At 58.2% G+C, this 11,338-nt stretch overlaps 2 protein-coding genes across 2 annotated transcripts in view; one reads left to right on the top strand and one right to left on the bottom strand.

The window, feature by feature from the left end:
- Positions 1-1,375: 1,375 nt before the first annotated feature.
- Positions 1,376-9,940, top strand: UBA7 (ubiquitin like modifier activating enzyme 7). Its single transcript, XM_007466209.1, has 24 exons — positions 1,376-1,431; positions 1,514-1,682; positions 1,779-1,913; positions 2,023-2,129; positions 2,447-2,537; positions 2,638-2,773; positions 2,974-3,071; positions 3,165-3,311; positions 3,726-3,908; positions 4,090-4,197; positions 4,354-4,434; positions 4,512-4,667; positions 4,761-4,926; positions 5,006-5,211; positions 5,310-5,374; positions 5,466-5,649; positions 5,743-5,817; positions 6,071-6,254; positions 6,793-6,875; positions 7,156-7,242; positions 7,334-7,525; positions 9,086-9,178; positions 9,254-9,354; positions 9,811-9,940. Exons 1-24 carry the CDS (start codon positions 1,376-1,378, stop codon positions 9,938-9,940), a joined length of 3,033 nt encoding a protein of 1,010 aa, XP_007466271.1.
- Positions 9,941-10,201: 261 nt separating this feature from the next.
- INKA1 (inka box actin regulator 1) overlaps positions 10,202-11,338 on the bottom strand; it is a 1,779-nt gene continuing 642 nt past the window's right edge. The window contains exon 2 of the mRNA XM_007466208.1: positions 10,202-11,041. Coding sequence (XP_007466270.1) covers positions 10,241-11,041 — 801 coding nt within the window. The 3' untranslated portion in view covers positions 10,202-10,240. The remainder of the gene's footprint in view (positions 11,042-11,338) is intronic.

The following is an 11,338-nucleotide window of genomic DNA, read 5'->3' as shown; positions in this document are numbered from 1 at the left end:
GATGTACTGATACATGCTACAATTTGGATTAACCTCAAAAGGATTAAGTGAAGGAAAACAGATACCAAAGGTCACATTTTGTATGATTCCTTTTGTATAAAATATCCAGAATGGGCAAATGCCTAGCGACAGAAAGCATATGTGTTTGCCAGGGGGTGAGATGTGCGATGTGGGATGGGTAGCAATTATTTAACATGGTTGTGGTGTTTTTCAGTGGGTGATGAAGTCTTGAAACTAGAGAGAGATTGTGGTTGCACAACATAGTCAATACACTAAATGCCACTACACTGTATACTTTAAAAAGGTTATTTTAATGTTGTATGGATTTTCCCTCAATTTAAAAAAAAGAATTTATGATAGCACCTGGTTTAGCTATTGTGGAGTTTTGTGGAGAGCTGTGGTCCATCCTCTAAAGAACTGGCCCCAAGTTCCTAAGAAGGCAGAAGGGGACATCTGTGGGTGAAGGGTACACAGGATCTCTCCTTTCTATTTTTGCAGCTTCCTCTGAGTCTATAATTATTTCAAAATAAAAGTTTAAATGACAAATAAGGACATGTGATCATGGCTGCCCCATGCCTCCCACTCTCAGGGCTGGCACTCAGAGACTGAGAACCCTCTTTGAGTCCTGGCACTCATCAGTGAGAGATCCTGACTGGCTACCTAGAGCTGCCGACTGTCCTGACCAGGCAGCTGTGGGCAGAGGGGAATCCCTGATCCCTGAGGAGATGGCTCAGGGGCACACAGGCACTCTCAAAGATGTTAGGCTCCACCCCAAGTCTGTAGTTTAAACCCTGGACAACATAATCCATAAGCTCTCAAAGCCTCTGGGATGGGACTGGCTCTGCCCTCTAGGGTCTCTTAAGTTTCTGTGTGTGGTTAGGAGATCAGGCAAGTCCTCAGGACAAGGGAGTTCCCACTGGTACTCTGTGGGCAGGAAGCCCATCCAGGCAGGGGCCCCTGAGGGGGATAGGGGCCTGAGGTTCAGGACATCTAGGGAGCTACAGGAGACCGCATGGATCCCTCCTATGGCCCTGCCCCCTCCCTCAAGAGAAATACCTGCTCTCCCAGAGGGGGAACAGATCCAGGAATTCTGTCCTTCCTTGCCAGTGCCCTAGGGCAGCCAGAACTCCTCTTTGCCAGGTTAGGCTGTGCTGGACAGGCTGGAGGCAGGACCAGGAGCCTGCTCAGTCTAGTTTCACTTTCACTTTTGCTTTCCCCCGAAATGACAGAGGAGCCCGGAAGAAAGCTGTGACCGGCAGTGTGCTTCACTCCTTAGCCTTAGTGCCTGTTTGCACTGGCTCCTGCTGGCACTGCCTGCCACGCAGAGACCCTATCTGTAAGCGCTGCCGCCTGTTTTCTGGCCCCAGGCCTCAGGATGGATGTCTTGGAGACCTCCAAGTCGCTGGATGAAGAGCTGTACTCGCGGCAGCTGTGAGGCCCGAGGTGGGGAGGAGCGGGGTGGCCTTCTGACTTCTGATCTCCAATCGCCTGCCCTCTTACTTCCCACCCACAGGTATGTGCTGGGCTTGCCAGCCATGCAGAGGATTCAGGGAGCCAAGGTGCTACTGTCAGGCCTGCAGGGCGTGGGGGCTGAGGTGGCCAAAAACCTGGTCCTGATGGGCGTGGGCAGCCTCACTCTTCATGATCCCCACCCTACCTGTTGGTCTGACCTGTCTGCCCAGGTGAGGGTCCTGGGGGGCTATGGGTTTCCAGACCACAGCCCTTGGGGAGAGGGCCCAAGAGAAAACTTGCTAAAGCCAGACTGGGTCTCTCTTTAGTTTTTCCTCTCAGAGCAGGACTTGGGAAGGAGCAGGGCTGAGGCATCTCAAGAACTTCTGGCTAAGCTCAATGGAGCTGTTCAGGTGTGCATCCACACGGGTGACATCACCGAGGACCTGCTGCTGGACTTCCAGGTGCCCTCCCAGCCCTACTCTCCAGGCCAGCCCAGTGTCCCCCTCCAGCCTTTAGCAGCAGGGTGGGCTTGAAGTGGTTCTGGCCCTGCTGATCATGAGGTCCACCCAGGTGGTGGTGCTGACTGCCTCGGAGCTACAGGAGCAGCTGAAGGTGGGCACCATCTGCCATAAACACGGAGTCTGCTTTTTGGTGGCTGACACCCGAGGCCTCGTGGGGTGAGATGGCTTACCTAGCCTGCCACATCACAGGCAGCAACTGGTCCCAGTGCTGTCCCCAGCTCCAGGCTTGCTCCAGATCCCCTCCACCCAACCTCAGGCCTGTCCCAGCATCCCCTCTTGATTATACAGTCCCCAGTCCCATTTGTGTGCTTCCTCTACCCCAGCCTCCAGACTTGATCCAGTAAATCCTTAAAGCCTCTCCCAGCATTCTTTTCCCGATTCCTCTGGGCTTGCCCTAGTGTACGTCACCCTTCACCACAACTGTGGCAGTTAACCACTGAGCCATCTCAGTGACCCCTCCCACCCCACCACAGGCAGTTGTTCTGTGACTTTGGTGATGACTTCACTGTGCAGGACCCCACAGAGGCAGAACCCTTGACGGCTGCCATCCAGCACATCTCCCAGGTGGGTGCTAATGTGGGGGGTGCTCGCCTACTAAGGAGGGGCTGCCAGAGCCTGTGGAAAGCAGGGACAGGCAGCCCTGAGCAAGCCACCTCTTATCCAGGGCTCCCCTGGCATTCTCACTCTGAGAGAAGAGGCCGATGCCCACCGCTTCAACAATGGGGATTTGGTGACTTTCTCAGGCATTGAGGGCATGGTGGAGCTCAACGGCTGTGCTCCTCGGCCTCTCCACGTGCAGAGTTAAGTCAACCCCACTCCAACTCCAGGCTCAGTGCCCAGGTCCCCACTGGGGGTGGACACAACCTGGTCCTTGGAGATAAGTTATCCCTCCCCCTTCCTCAGGGTGGAGGAACATCAAGAATGTAGATGCAAGACAGGATGGGGTGTGGGGAACTACTCAGGTTCAGAGGGCATACTGACCAGGCTCAATCTCCCCCAGGAGATGGGACCTTGGAGATTGGGGACACAACAACTTTCTCTCATTACTTGCGTGGTGGGGCTGTCACTGAGGTCAAGAGACCCAAGACTGTGAGCCACGTGAGTTCAAGTGCATCTGAGGTTGGGGAGCTTGGGCACCTCGAGGGACCCACAGTGTTCTGGACATGAATGTGAACCGAGTGCCCCCTGCAGGAGCCCCTGGACACAGCCCTGTTTCAGCCCCGTGTTGTGGCCCAGAGTCCCCAGGAAGTTCACCGTGCCCACTGCCTGCATCAGGCCTTCCATGCACTGCACAAGTTTCAGCAGCTCCATGGCCGCCCTCCTAAGCCCTGGGATCCTGTGAGTGGCCCCGATGCCCCTCCCTCCAGCCTCTGCCTTAATGGGGCCTCACCTACCAGGAGGCAACAATGACTGTCTTACAGATTCAAGACTGAATCCAGAAGCAGTTTCCCACTCATATAAAGGAGATGATACACAGTATCTATAGACCAGAGGCTGGGTCCATGAAAGGACCAAGCATAAAGCCTGGGGACCCATGCTACTCCTAACCCCTAAGATCTGGTCTGGAAGGTGCCCCCAGGTTGGGGAAGCCTCCAGGGCCATTGTCTGGCACCGGGCATCCGCTAGTGGGACCCTCCCACTCAGGCTTCTGCTTCCTCTTCTGTGGAACAGGGTGGATGGCTGCCTGAAGGATTCAAATGGGGAGTGGACCTCAAGCTGGGGCTGCTTTACTGACAGAGTTCTACCCGATAGGTTGATGCAGAGATGGTGGTGGACCTAGCCCAGGCCCTGGAATCACTGAAGGGGACAGAAGGAGAGCCTTTGGAAGAGCAGCTGGATAAGGCTCTGGTGCGGACAGTTGCCCTGAGCAGTGCTGGTGGCTTGAGCCCCATGGCAGCTGTGCTGGGTGCAGTGGCTGCTCAGGAAGTGCTGAAGGTGGGTACAGGTAGAGGCAGGGTGGGACTGGGAAGGGTGCAGAGGTCGGTGTGGGTGCCACAGGGTGCCCAACACCAGATAGTGGCCCTGGGAGCTTCACCAATCTGGGTGCAGCCCTCAGCCAGGATCTGAGGGGATTAGGAGGTGGGAAGAGTCCCCAGACTGAAGTGCTGACTTCTAGGCAGTCTCCAAGAAGTTTATGCCCCTGGACCAGTGGCTGTACTTTGATGCCCTTGATTGCCTTCCAGAAGATGAGGAGCCCTTTCCCAATCCTGAGGACTATGCACCGGTAAGAACCTGGGGTAGGGGTGCAAGCCTTATCCAAACTCAGGACTGGGGGGAAAGAGGAAGAATGGTCCCGAGATCCTGACCTGGAAAACTGGGTGCAGGAGGGAGATGCGGCACAGGCCAGTGGCCATCACTGACCCCTGTCTGTGTCCCTTAGAGAGACTGCCGCTATGACGGGCAAATTGCAGTGTTTGGGGCCGGTTTTCAGGAGAAGCTGAGCCACCAGCACTACCTCCTGGTGAGCTATGTCATGAGGTTGGGAGTATGTGGAAGGGCAAGTCCTGGCCCTCTGGCTAAGGTTGCTCCTGCTGGCAGGTGGGTGCTGGCGCTATCGGCTGTGAGCTGCTCAAAGGCTTTGCCCTAGTGGGCCTGGGTGCTGGCGGCAGTGGGGGCGTGACTGTTGCTGACATGGACCATGTGGAGCGCTCCAACCTCAGCCGGCAGTTTCTCTTCAGGCCCCAGGACTTTGGTGTGAGTGCCGACCCGTCCCCACACCCGTGTCCTGGACTGTCCTCCCACAATGCGCCCCTTCCCCCACCCAACGTCTTCCTGCTTTCTTCTCAGAGGCCAAAGGCGGAGGTGGCTGCAGAGGCCGCTCACCGCCTGAACTCAGACTTGCAGGTGACCCCGCTCACCTACCAGCTGGATCTTACTACAGAGCACATCTATGGGGACAACTTCTTCTCCAGTGTGGATGGCGTGGCTGCTGCCCTGGACAGTTTCCAGGCCCGTGAGTGCTCAAGCCTAGAACTCACCCTTTGTCCGAGGCTGTGCCAGCCCCACTTCTGACTCTCTGCCCCCCTCGCCAGGGCGCTATGTGGCTGCTCGCTGCACCCATTATCTGAAGCCACTACTGGAGGCAGGCACAGAGGGCACCTTGGGCAGTGCTTGTGTGTTCATACCACACGTGACTGAGGACTACAGAGCCCCCGCCTCCGCTGCAGCTTCTGAGGATGCCTCCTACCCTGTCTGCACTGTGCGGCACTTCCCCAGCACAGCCGAGCACACCTTGCAGGTGAGAAGAACCCCAGAGACTCCTACCCACCTGGCTCAGTCCTCAGTTACAGACCCCTTTGCCAACCGGCACCTCATTGTTCCTCCCTCCCCTCACAGTGGGCCCGGGATGAGTTTGAAGGACTTTTCCGTCTGTCTGCCGAGACCATCAACTGCCACCAACAGTAAGACCGCCAACAAGGGTGAATGGGAGTCCAGGCTCCCTAACACCAAGAGGCTTAGGGCTTAGCCTCAGACTTTCTCCTCTGTCCACAGGGCACTCACGTCTCTGGCACACTTGGATGAGTCACAGGTGCTGACCGTGCAGCAGGTGGTGCTGGGTGTCCTGAGAGAGCGTCCACACACCTGGAGAGACTGCGTGCTTTGGGCCCTTGGCCAGTGGCAATTCTGCTTCCATTATGGCATCACACAGCTGCTGAGCCGCTTCCCACCCAACAAAGTGGGTGGCTAGGGATCAGGAGGCTGAGGGCCTCCTCAGGAGGCTGAGGGCTCAGGGTGACCCGACTGAGCCCAGCAGCCTCCATTTCCCTAGGTGCTAGAGAATGGAACTCTTTTCTGGTCGGGTCCCAAACAGTGTCCCCAGCCCTTGGAGTTTGACGCCAGCCAAGTGAGTGGAGTCCCTTGGCGGCCCTGAGATGGGAATATGGCCCCTCAGAGCGGAGGTGGGCACCTCTATATTTTGTAGAGATGCACAGATGCTGAGAGGGAGAGAGCCATGTTTATGTACATGTGGGTGTCCAAATGGGAGGCAGAAGCAGGCACTCAAATAGATCCACAAATGGGCGGTGACCCCCACCCCATGCACCCACACAAGCTCGCTCAAGCCCATGCAGCCACCCTTGCTCTTGGTCTCATTGCAGGACACGCATCTCCTCTACGTGCTGGCAGCTGCCAACCTGTATGCCCAGATGCATGGGCTGCCTGGCTCATGGGACCAGACTGCGCTCAGGCGACTGCTGAAGTTGCTGCCATTGCCTGGCCCCCAGGACTTAGCCCCCATTTTTGCTAGTGACCTGGAGCTGGCTTCGGCGTATGCTGAGTTTGGTGAGGTCCCTGACCCTGGCCCCCCGTGCTGTCACCCAAAGGCCTGACCCTCCTCAGCCTGTGCTGCAGAAAGAAGACGGGGTCTGGGGGCCCTGAAGCCAACTCAATACCTCTCAGGCCCTCTGACCTTGCTTCTCTGTAGCCTTGGGTTCATCCTCTGGCCCCTCAGTAGGTCCTCTCCCTGCTGCCTACCCCACCCCCACCCCACTCCCCCACCTCCATTCCTTTGGCAGACTCTCAGCCAAAAAAAACAAAAACAAAAAACAAACAAAAGAACACAAACCACTGGGCCCTAGGGAGCAACTAGCTGTGGCCCCCAGGTGAGGACAGAGTCACATAGGTGTGCATGGGCACACACACACACACACACACAAGTGAGGGCTGGGGCTGCTGGACAGGAGATTGCACCATCCATCAAGGGGTCTCCCTGAAAGTGGTAAGTGATAGGCTTGGCAGGGACCAAGGATAGGCAGCAGGCTCCAGAGGGGTGCAGGACATGGGGACTAAGGACTGCCCCAACACCTACTTCCCCTGACAGGCCCTGAGCAGTCGAAGCAACTGCATGAAGCCCTGGAAATCTGGACTGTGGGCCCTCCCCTGGAACCCTTGACATTTGAGAAGGTGGGAGCCCGAGTGGGGGTGAAGGGCCGGGCTAGAGAGGTTGTTGGGGAAGGTCAAGAGCTAAGAAGGTAGCTTTGAAGCCCCTTGGCCTGAGTTTTCCTCCCAGAAGGACCCAAGAAGCAGCTCACCTTCCCTGAGCCTCAGCCTCCTTATCTGTTAAGTGGGGAGATGTGAGCATCCACCCCACCGAATTGTGTGAAGAGCTGTGCAGTGGCACAGGGTCGGCCAAGGTGAGGGGCACTTGGACAATGCTAATACTACTGTGCCTTGGGCCTCACAGGACAATGATTTCCATGTGGATTTTGTGGCGGCAGCAGCGAGCCTGAGAGCTCAGAACTATGGGATCCCACCAGCCGACCGCACCAAGGTACCCTGCCCCTTGGGGCTCAGGCCTGGAGGTGGGGGTCAAACCCTAGCCTTATGCCTTGGGCCCAGACCAAATCTCCTGTCCTTGGCAGACCAAGCGAATTGTGGGCCGGATTACCCCAGCCATTGCCACTACTACAGCAGCTGTGGCTGGCCTGGTGGGCCTGGAGATGTATAAGGTGGTGGGCAGCCCACGGCCCCGCAGTGCCTTTCGCCACAGCTACCTGAACCTGGCTGAAAACTACTTTAGCCGCTGGGTACCTCACGCCCCAGCCATCCAGGAGGTGAGCCCTTGACACCCCACCCACACCAGACCTGAGTTTTCCCTGCACCTACCCAAACAGGCCCTACTTTAGCTTCAGGCTCTCATCAGGACCCAGACTCTGGGGGAGTCATCAAGACTCCCTCTAGTCGCCTCCCTGCTGCAAAGCCAGGCTGGGACCTGTCAGACACAGGAAGCAGCCGTCATCCACCCCCACCCCGCAACAGTCAGGGTCTGGGGGAGCTGCAGCTTTAACTCATTAGTGGAGCCAGACATCCCCCGCAGTTCTCTCCTTCCCAGAAGTGCCCCTGAGGGGGAGGGGGGACTAGGGCCCTAGCCCCAAACAGAGCCTAATATCGGCCTGCAAAGCATGGGGATCCTGGCCCGCCCCCTCGACCTGAGTTAAAGGGCACTGAGCTCACCACCACGGGTGTGGGGTGTGCAGCCCTGTGGGGATGTGTGCATTCATGTCACAGGTATGAGTGCACACAGGTCTGGGCATCCCTGGCCCTATGGTGTGTGGGCATGGAGGGAGCATGCTTGCACATCTGTGTGCCAGATGGGACTGCAGGGCTCTTTCACAATGTGGGCTTGCGTGTGTGTGCATGTGACTACACATGTGGGCTTGTGTACATGTGTGTTCCTTCAAGTGTAGGGCTATGAATGCCCCTGGCTGTGTGCCCAGGCTCTGCAATAGTTGGCATTTCCTTAGGGCAGAGGAGAGGGTACAGAGAGAATTCCCTCACCAGGGGAGAGGGGAGAGGTCATGGGCCAGCACTGGGCTTTTGCTGAGCAGCCCTGGGGTCCCTCAGGGCACAGCACACAGAGCCCCTTTGTGAGGGGCCCCTCCTCTAGCTAGAACACAAGCTGCCTTTGTCCGTGGAGGAGGGGGAGGGAAGGGTCCCCCATCTCACCTCTGGCCTCGTCTCAGCTTGACCCCACTGTGTTTTCTGGGGAGCTGGCCGAACTCCTCCTGTCTTGGTGCCTGGCTGCCTGCCACCCTTATGCCCTCAGCTCTGGGTACCAGAATCCCAAGACTCCAGAAATAAGGAAGGAACAGAGGGACAGGAAGAGGAGTCCTCTGTGGACTGTGTTCCTGCTAGAGTCACTGTGCCCCTTGCCATGTGCCCATGAGTAGTCCAAGGCCCTGGTGGTAAAGGATTAGGGGACAGGATTTACCCCACCCCCAGCATCCAGCCTTGCATTTGAGGAACAAGCAGCTTTATCAGAGACTGCAGCGGCCCTGCTCCCACTTCCTCAGGAAGCATTGCTCCCCCCAACAACACACACACACACACACACACACACACACACACACACACACGCGACCGTGTGATGGATCGCCTGTTTCCCTGTGTGGGGGCCCCGTAGCCCCATTTCCTGTGCTGGCCCCAGCATGGGCGGGGAGGGTGTTGAGATTCTGGGCCCAGATCCCACCTTCCACCCCCACCCCCTGGCTTCTGCATCCTGCCTCTAGTCCAGCTCCTCCCCTAGGAAAGTGGCCATAAGCTATTGGTAACTGGGGTAGGGGGAGGGTGTGTGTGTAAGAAGCTTCTCACTCCTCCCCACTACTGCCCCCCAGTTCCATCACTGGAAGTGGACCTGTTGGGACCGCCTGGAAGTGCCTGCTGGGCAGCCCGAGAGGACCCTGGAGTCACTGCTGGCCCATGTCCAGGTGTGCCCCATTCCTGCCCTTCCCCCAGGCCTGGCCCAGCCTGGCCCAGCTGGCACCTAACCTGTCTCTCTCTAGAAACTAAATGGGCTGAGGGTGAGGATGCTGCTGCACGGGAAGGCCCTACTCTACTCGGCAGGATGGTCTCCTGAAAAGCAGGACCAGCACCTGTCCCGCAGGTGAGCCCACACCTGGCTTTAACCTCATTCTGTCCCTGGGGGTTGGAGGTGGGGGACAAGCAGCCTTTCCTCTTCCCAATCCCATTTGGGCCCCTCACACCTTCCTGAAGTTTTCTTTTGCCAAATGGAGCCAGCAAATGGGCTGGGGGTGGGGTGAGGGCCAAGAGCCTGAGGAGGGGCCTCTAGGACTGCCTGCTTGGCCAGCCCCACCAGCTCACGCCCTGCTCAGCTCCCCTTTCACGGCCCACTCCCAGAGGACTCACAGCTTCCTGCCTCCTGCCCACCCCGCCAGCCGCTCCTAAAATAGTTTCAGATGTTTCCTGTCTTGGGCTGCTCCTGCTCCTGGCTTGGGCTCCTTATGGCCCGCCAACACCCTATAGTCCATGCCAGGACACTCTCTGCCTGCCACTGCTCACCTACCCAATCTCCCCACCCCTCTCCCCCCCATGCCACCAGGGTGACGGATCTAGTGCTGGAGGTGACACGCCAGGTGCCTGAGCCTGGGCAGCGGGTGCTGGTATTGGAGCTCAGCTATGAGGGTGAGAAGGAGGACGTTACCTTCCCACCCTTGCACTACAAGCTGTGACAAGGCAGCAGCCCCACCACCCAGTTCTGTTGAGCCATGCATCCCAAGCCCACGGTAGGCGCTTAATAAATGCTTGTTGAAGGAAGGTGTAAGTGGACAGGATGGATGATGGAACACGGGGCAGACACATGGGGTGTGACATGGACATGACAGGGACCCCTGCAGGGAGGGAAAAGGCTCTTTAGATTCGCCTGCCTGAGTTGTGCCTTGCAGGACTGAGGCTGCCTCCTGGAGCCTCAGGGGTATGGAACCAGGACAGTGCAGAGAAAGGCCTTTATTGTCCCAGGCTGGAGGGCAGGGTCAGAGGTAGCTGACAACATCATTGCAGATGATGGGCTGGCGACTGCGGCAACTCATGAGGGCTGCAAAGCGTGAGACATCTGCAGGCAGTTCAGGTTCCGGGCGAGGTGGGCATGACAGTCGCTTTCCTGCCACTGCTGCCCGGCGTGCCCTGGCCAGCTGGCGCCGCAGCTGCTCAGAGAGGCCAAGCAGGAACTGGGGGGGCCGAGCACGGGCACGGGGCCCACCCCCACTGTCCCCCTCACCTGCTGCCTCGGGCAGCTCCATCCAGTTGTGCACCAAGTCAGCAAAACAGTTGTCCCCCAGCACCAGGGGCTGGCGACTACGACCTCTGCTAAGTAGGGCTGCTGTCCAGTCCTCAGCTTCCAGCCCCTGCCAGTGCTCCAGGCAGGCGTCTGGGGTGGACTTGGGCCGTGGTCGGTGGGCAGGTGGTACAATGGCTGCAGGAGCTCTGCCAGGCAGGGGGATGCCACTGGCCAAGAGGCGCTGTCTACGGGGGGGCCATGCTGAGGGTGCTGGATGCTGGAGTACAGGCAGCTCTTCCTCTCTCCATGTGCTGCCTGACACCTCTGAGAAGCCAGAGTCCCAGTCTAGGGCATGCTCCCTGGGGCCCCCCAAGGCTGCACCCCTGTCTCCTGTCACCACAGCTTCTTCCTCCTCTTCCTCCACACCACAGGCTGAGTCCTCTTCCAAGGCATCTGAGGCCCTGAGCCGGTGCTTGAGCCGCACGCCTGGGCCAGGTTTGGGGGGTTCTGGAAGGGGGCCAGGCATTGGGGGTGAGTCTGTGTCCCGGCCACACAGCTGTGGAAGAAGAGAGGGCAGAAGTCGAAGGAGCAGTGCTTGTCACCCCTGTCTGCCTGGTCAGGCCAATTCCAAAACAGAAGGCCCAGGAGGGCTGGATTGGCCTGCAGGCCTAGGCAGCAAAGCCTCTAGTGGGCACAGGGCCGGCATGGGGCGCTGGCACACGAAGCTCGTGTGGCTCCCATCGGCCGACCCGGTGGCAGTCCGGCAGGCTGCAGCACGCAGCGCCGGGCAAGTCGGTACCCGCCACCAGGGCGGGAGGCAGGGTTGCGGGCCTGCATTGGGAAGTAAGTCCTG

The sequence above is a fragment of the Lipotes vexillifer genome, unplaced genomic scaffold (genome assembly GCF_000442215.2).
Source record: "Lipotes vexillifer unplaced genomic scaffold, Lipotes_vexillifer_v1.1 scaffold1004, whole genome shotgun sequence".
In the NCBI taxonomy this organism is placed as follows: Eukaryota; Metazoa; Chordata; class Mammalia; order Artiodactyla; family Lipotidae; genus Lipotes; species Lipotes vexillifer.
Note: the sequence above shows the minus strand (reverse complement) of the source record. Positions and strands in the feature narration are given on the sequence as shown.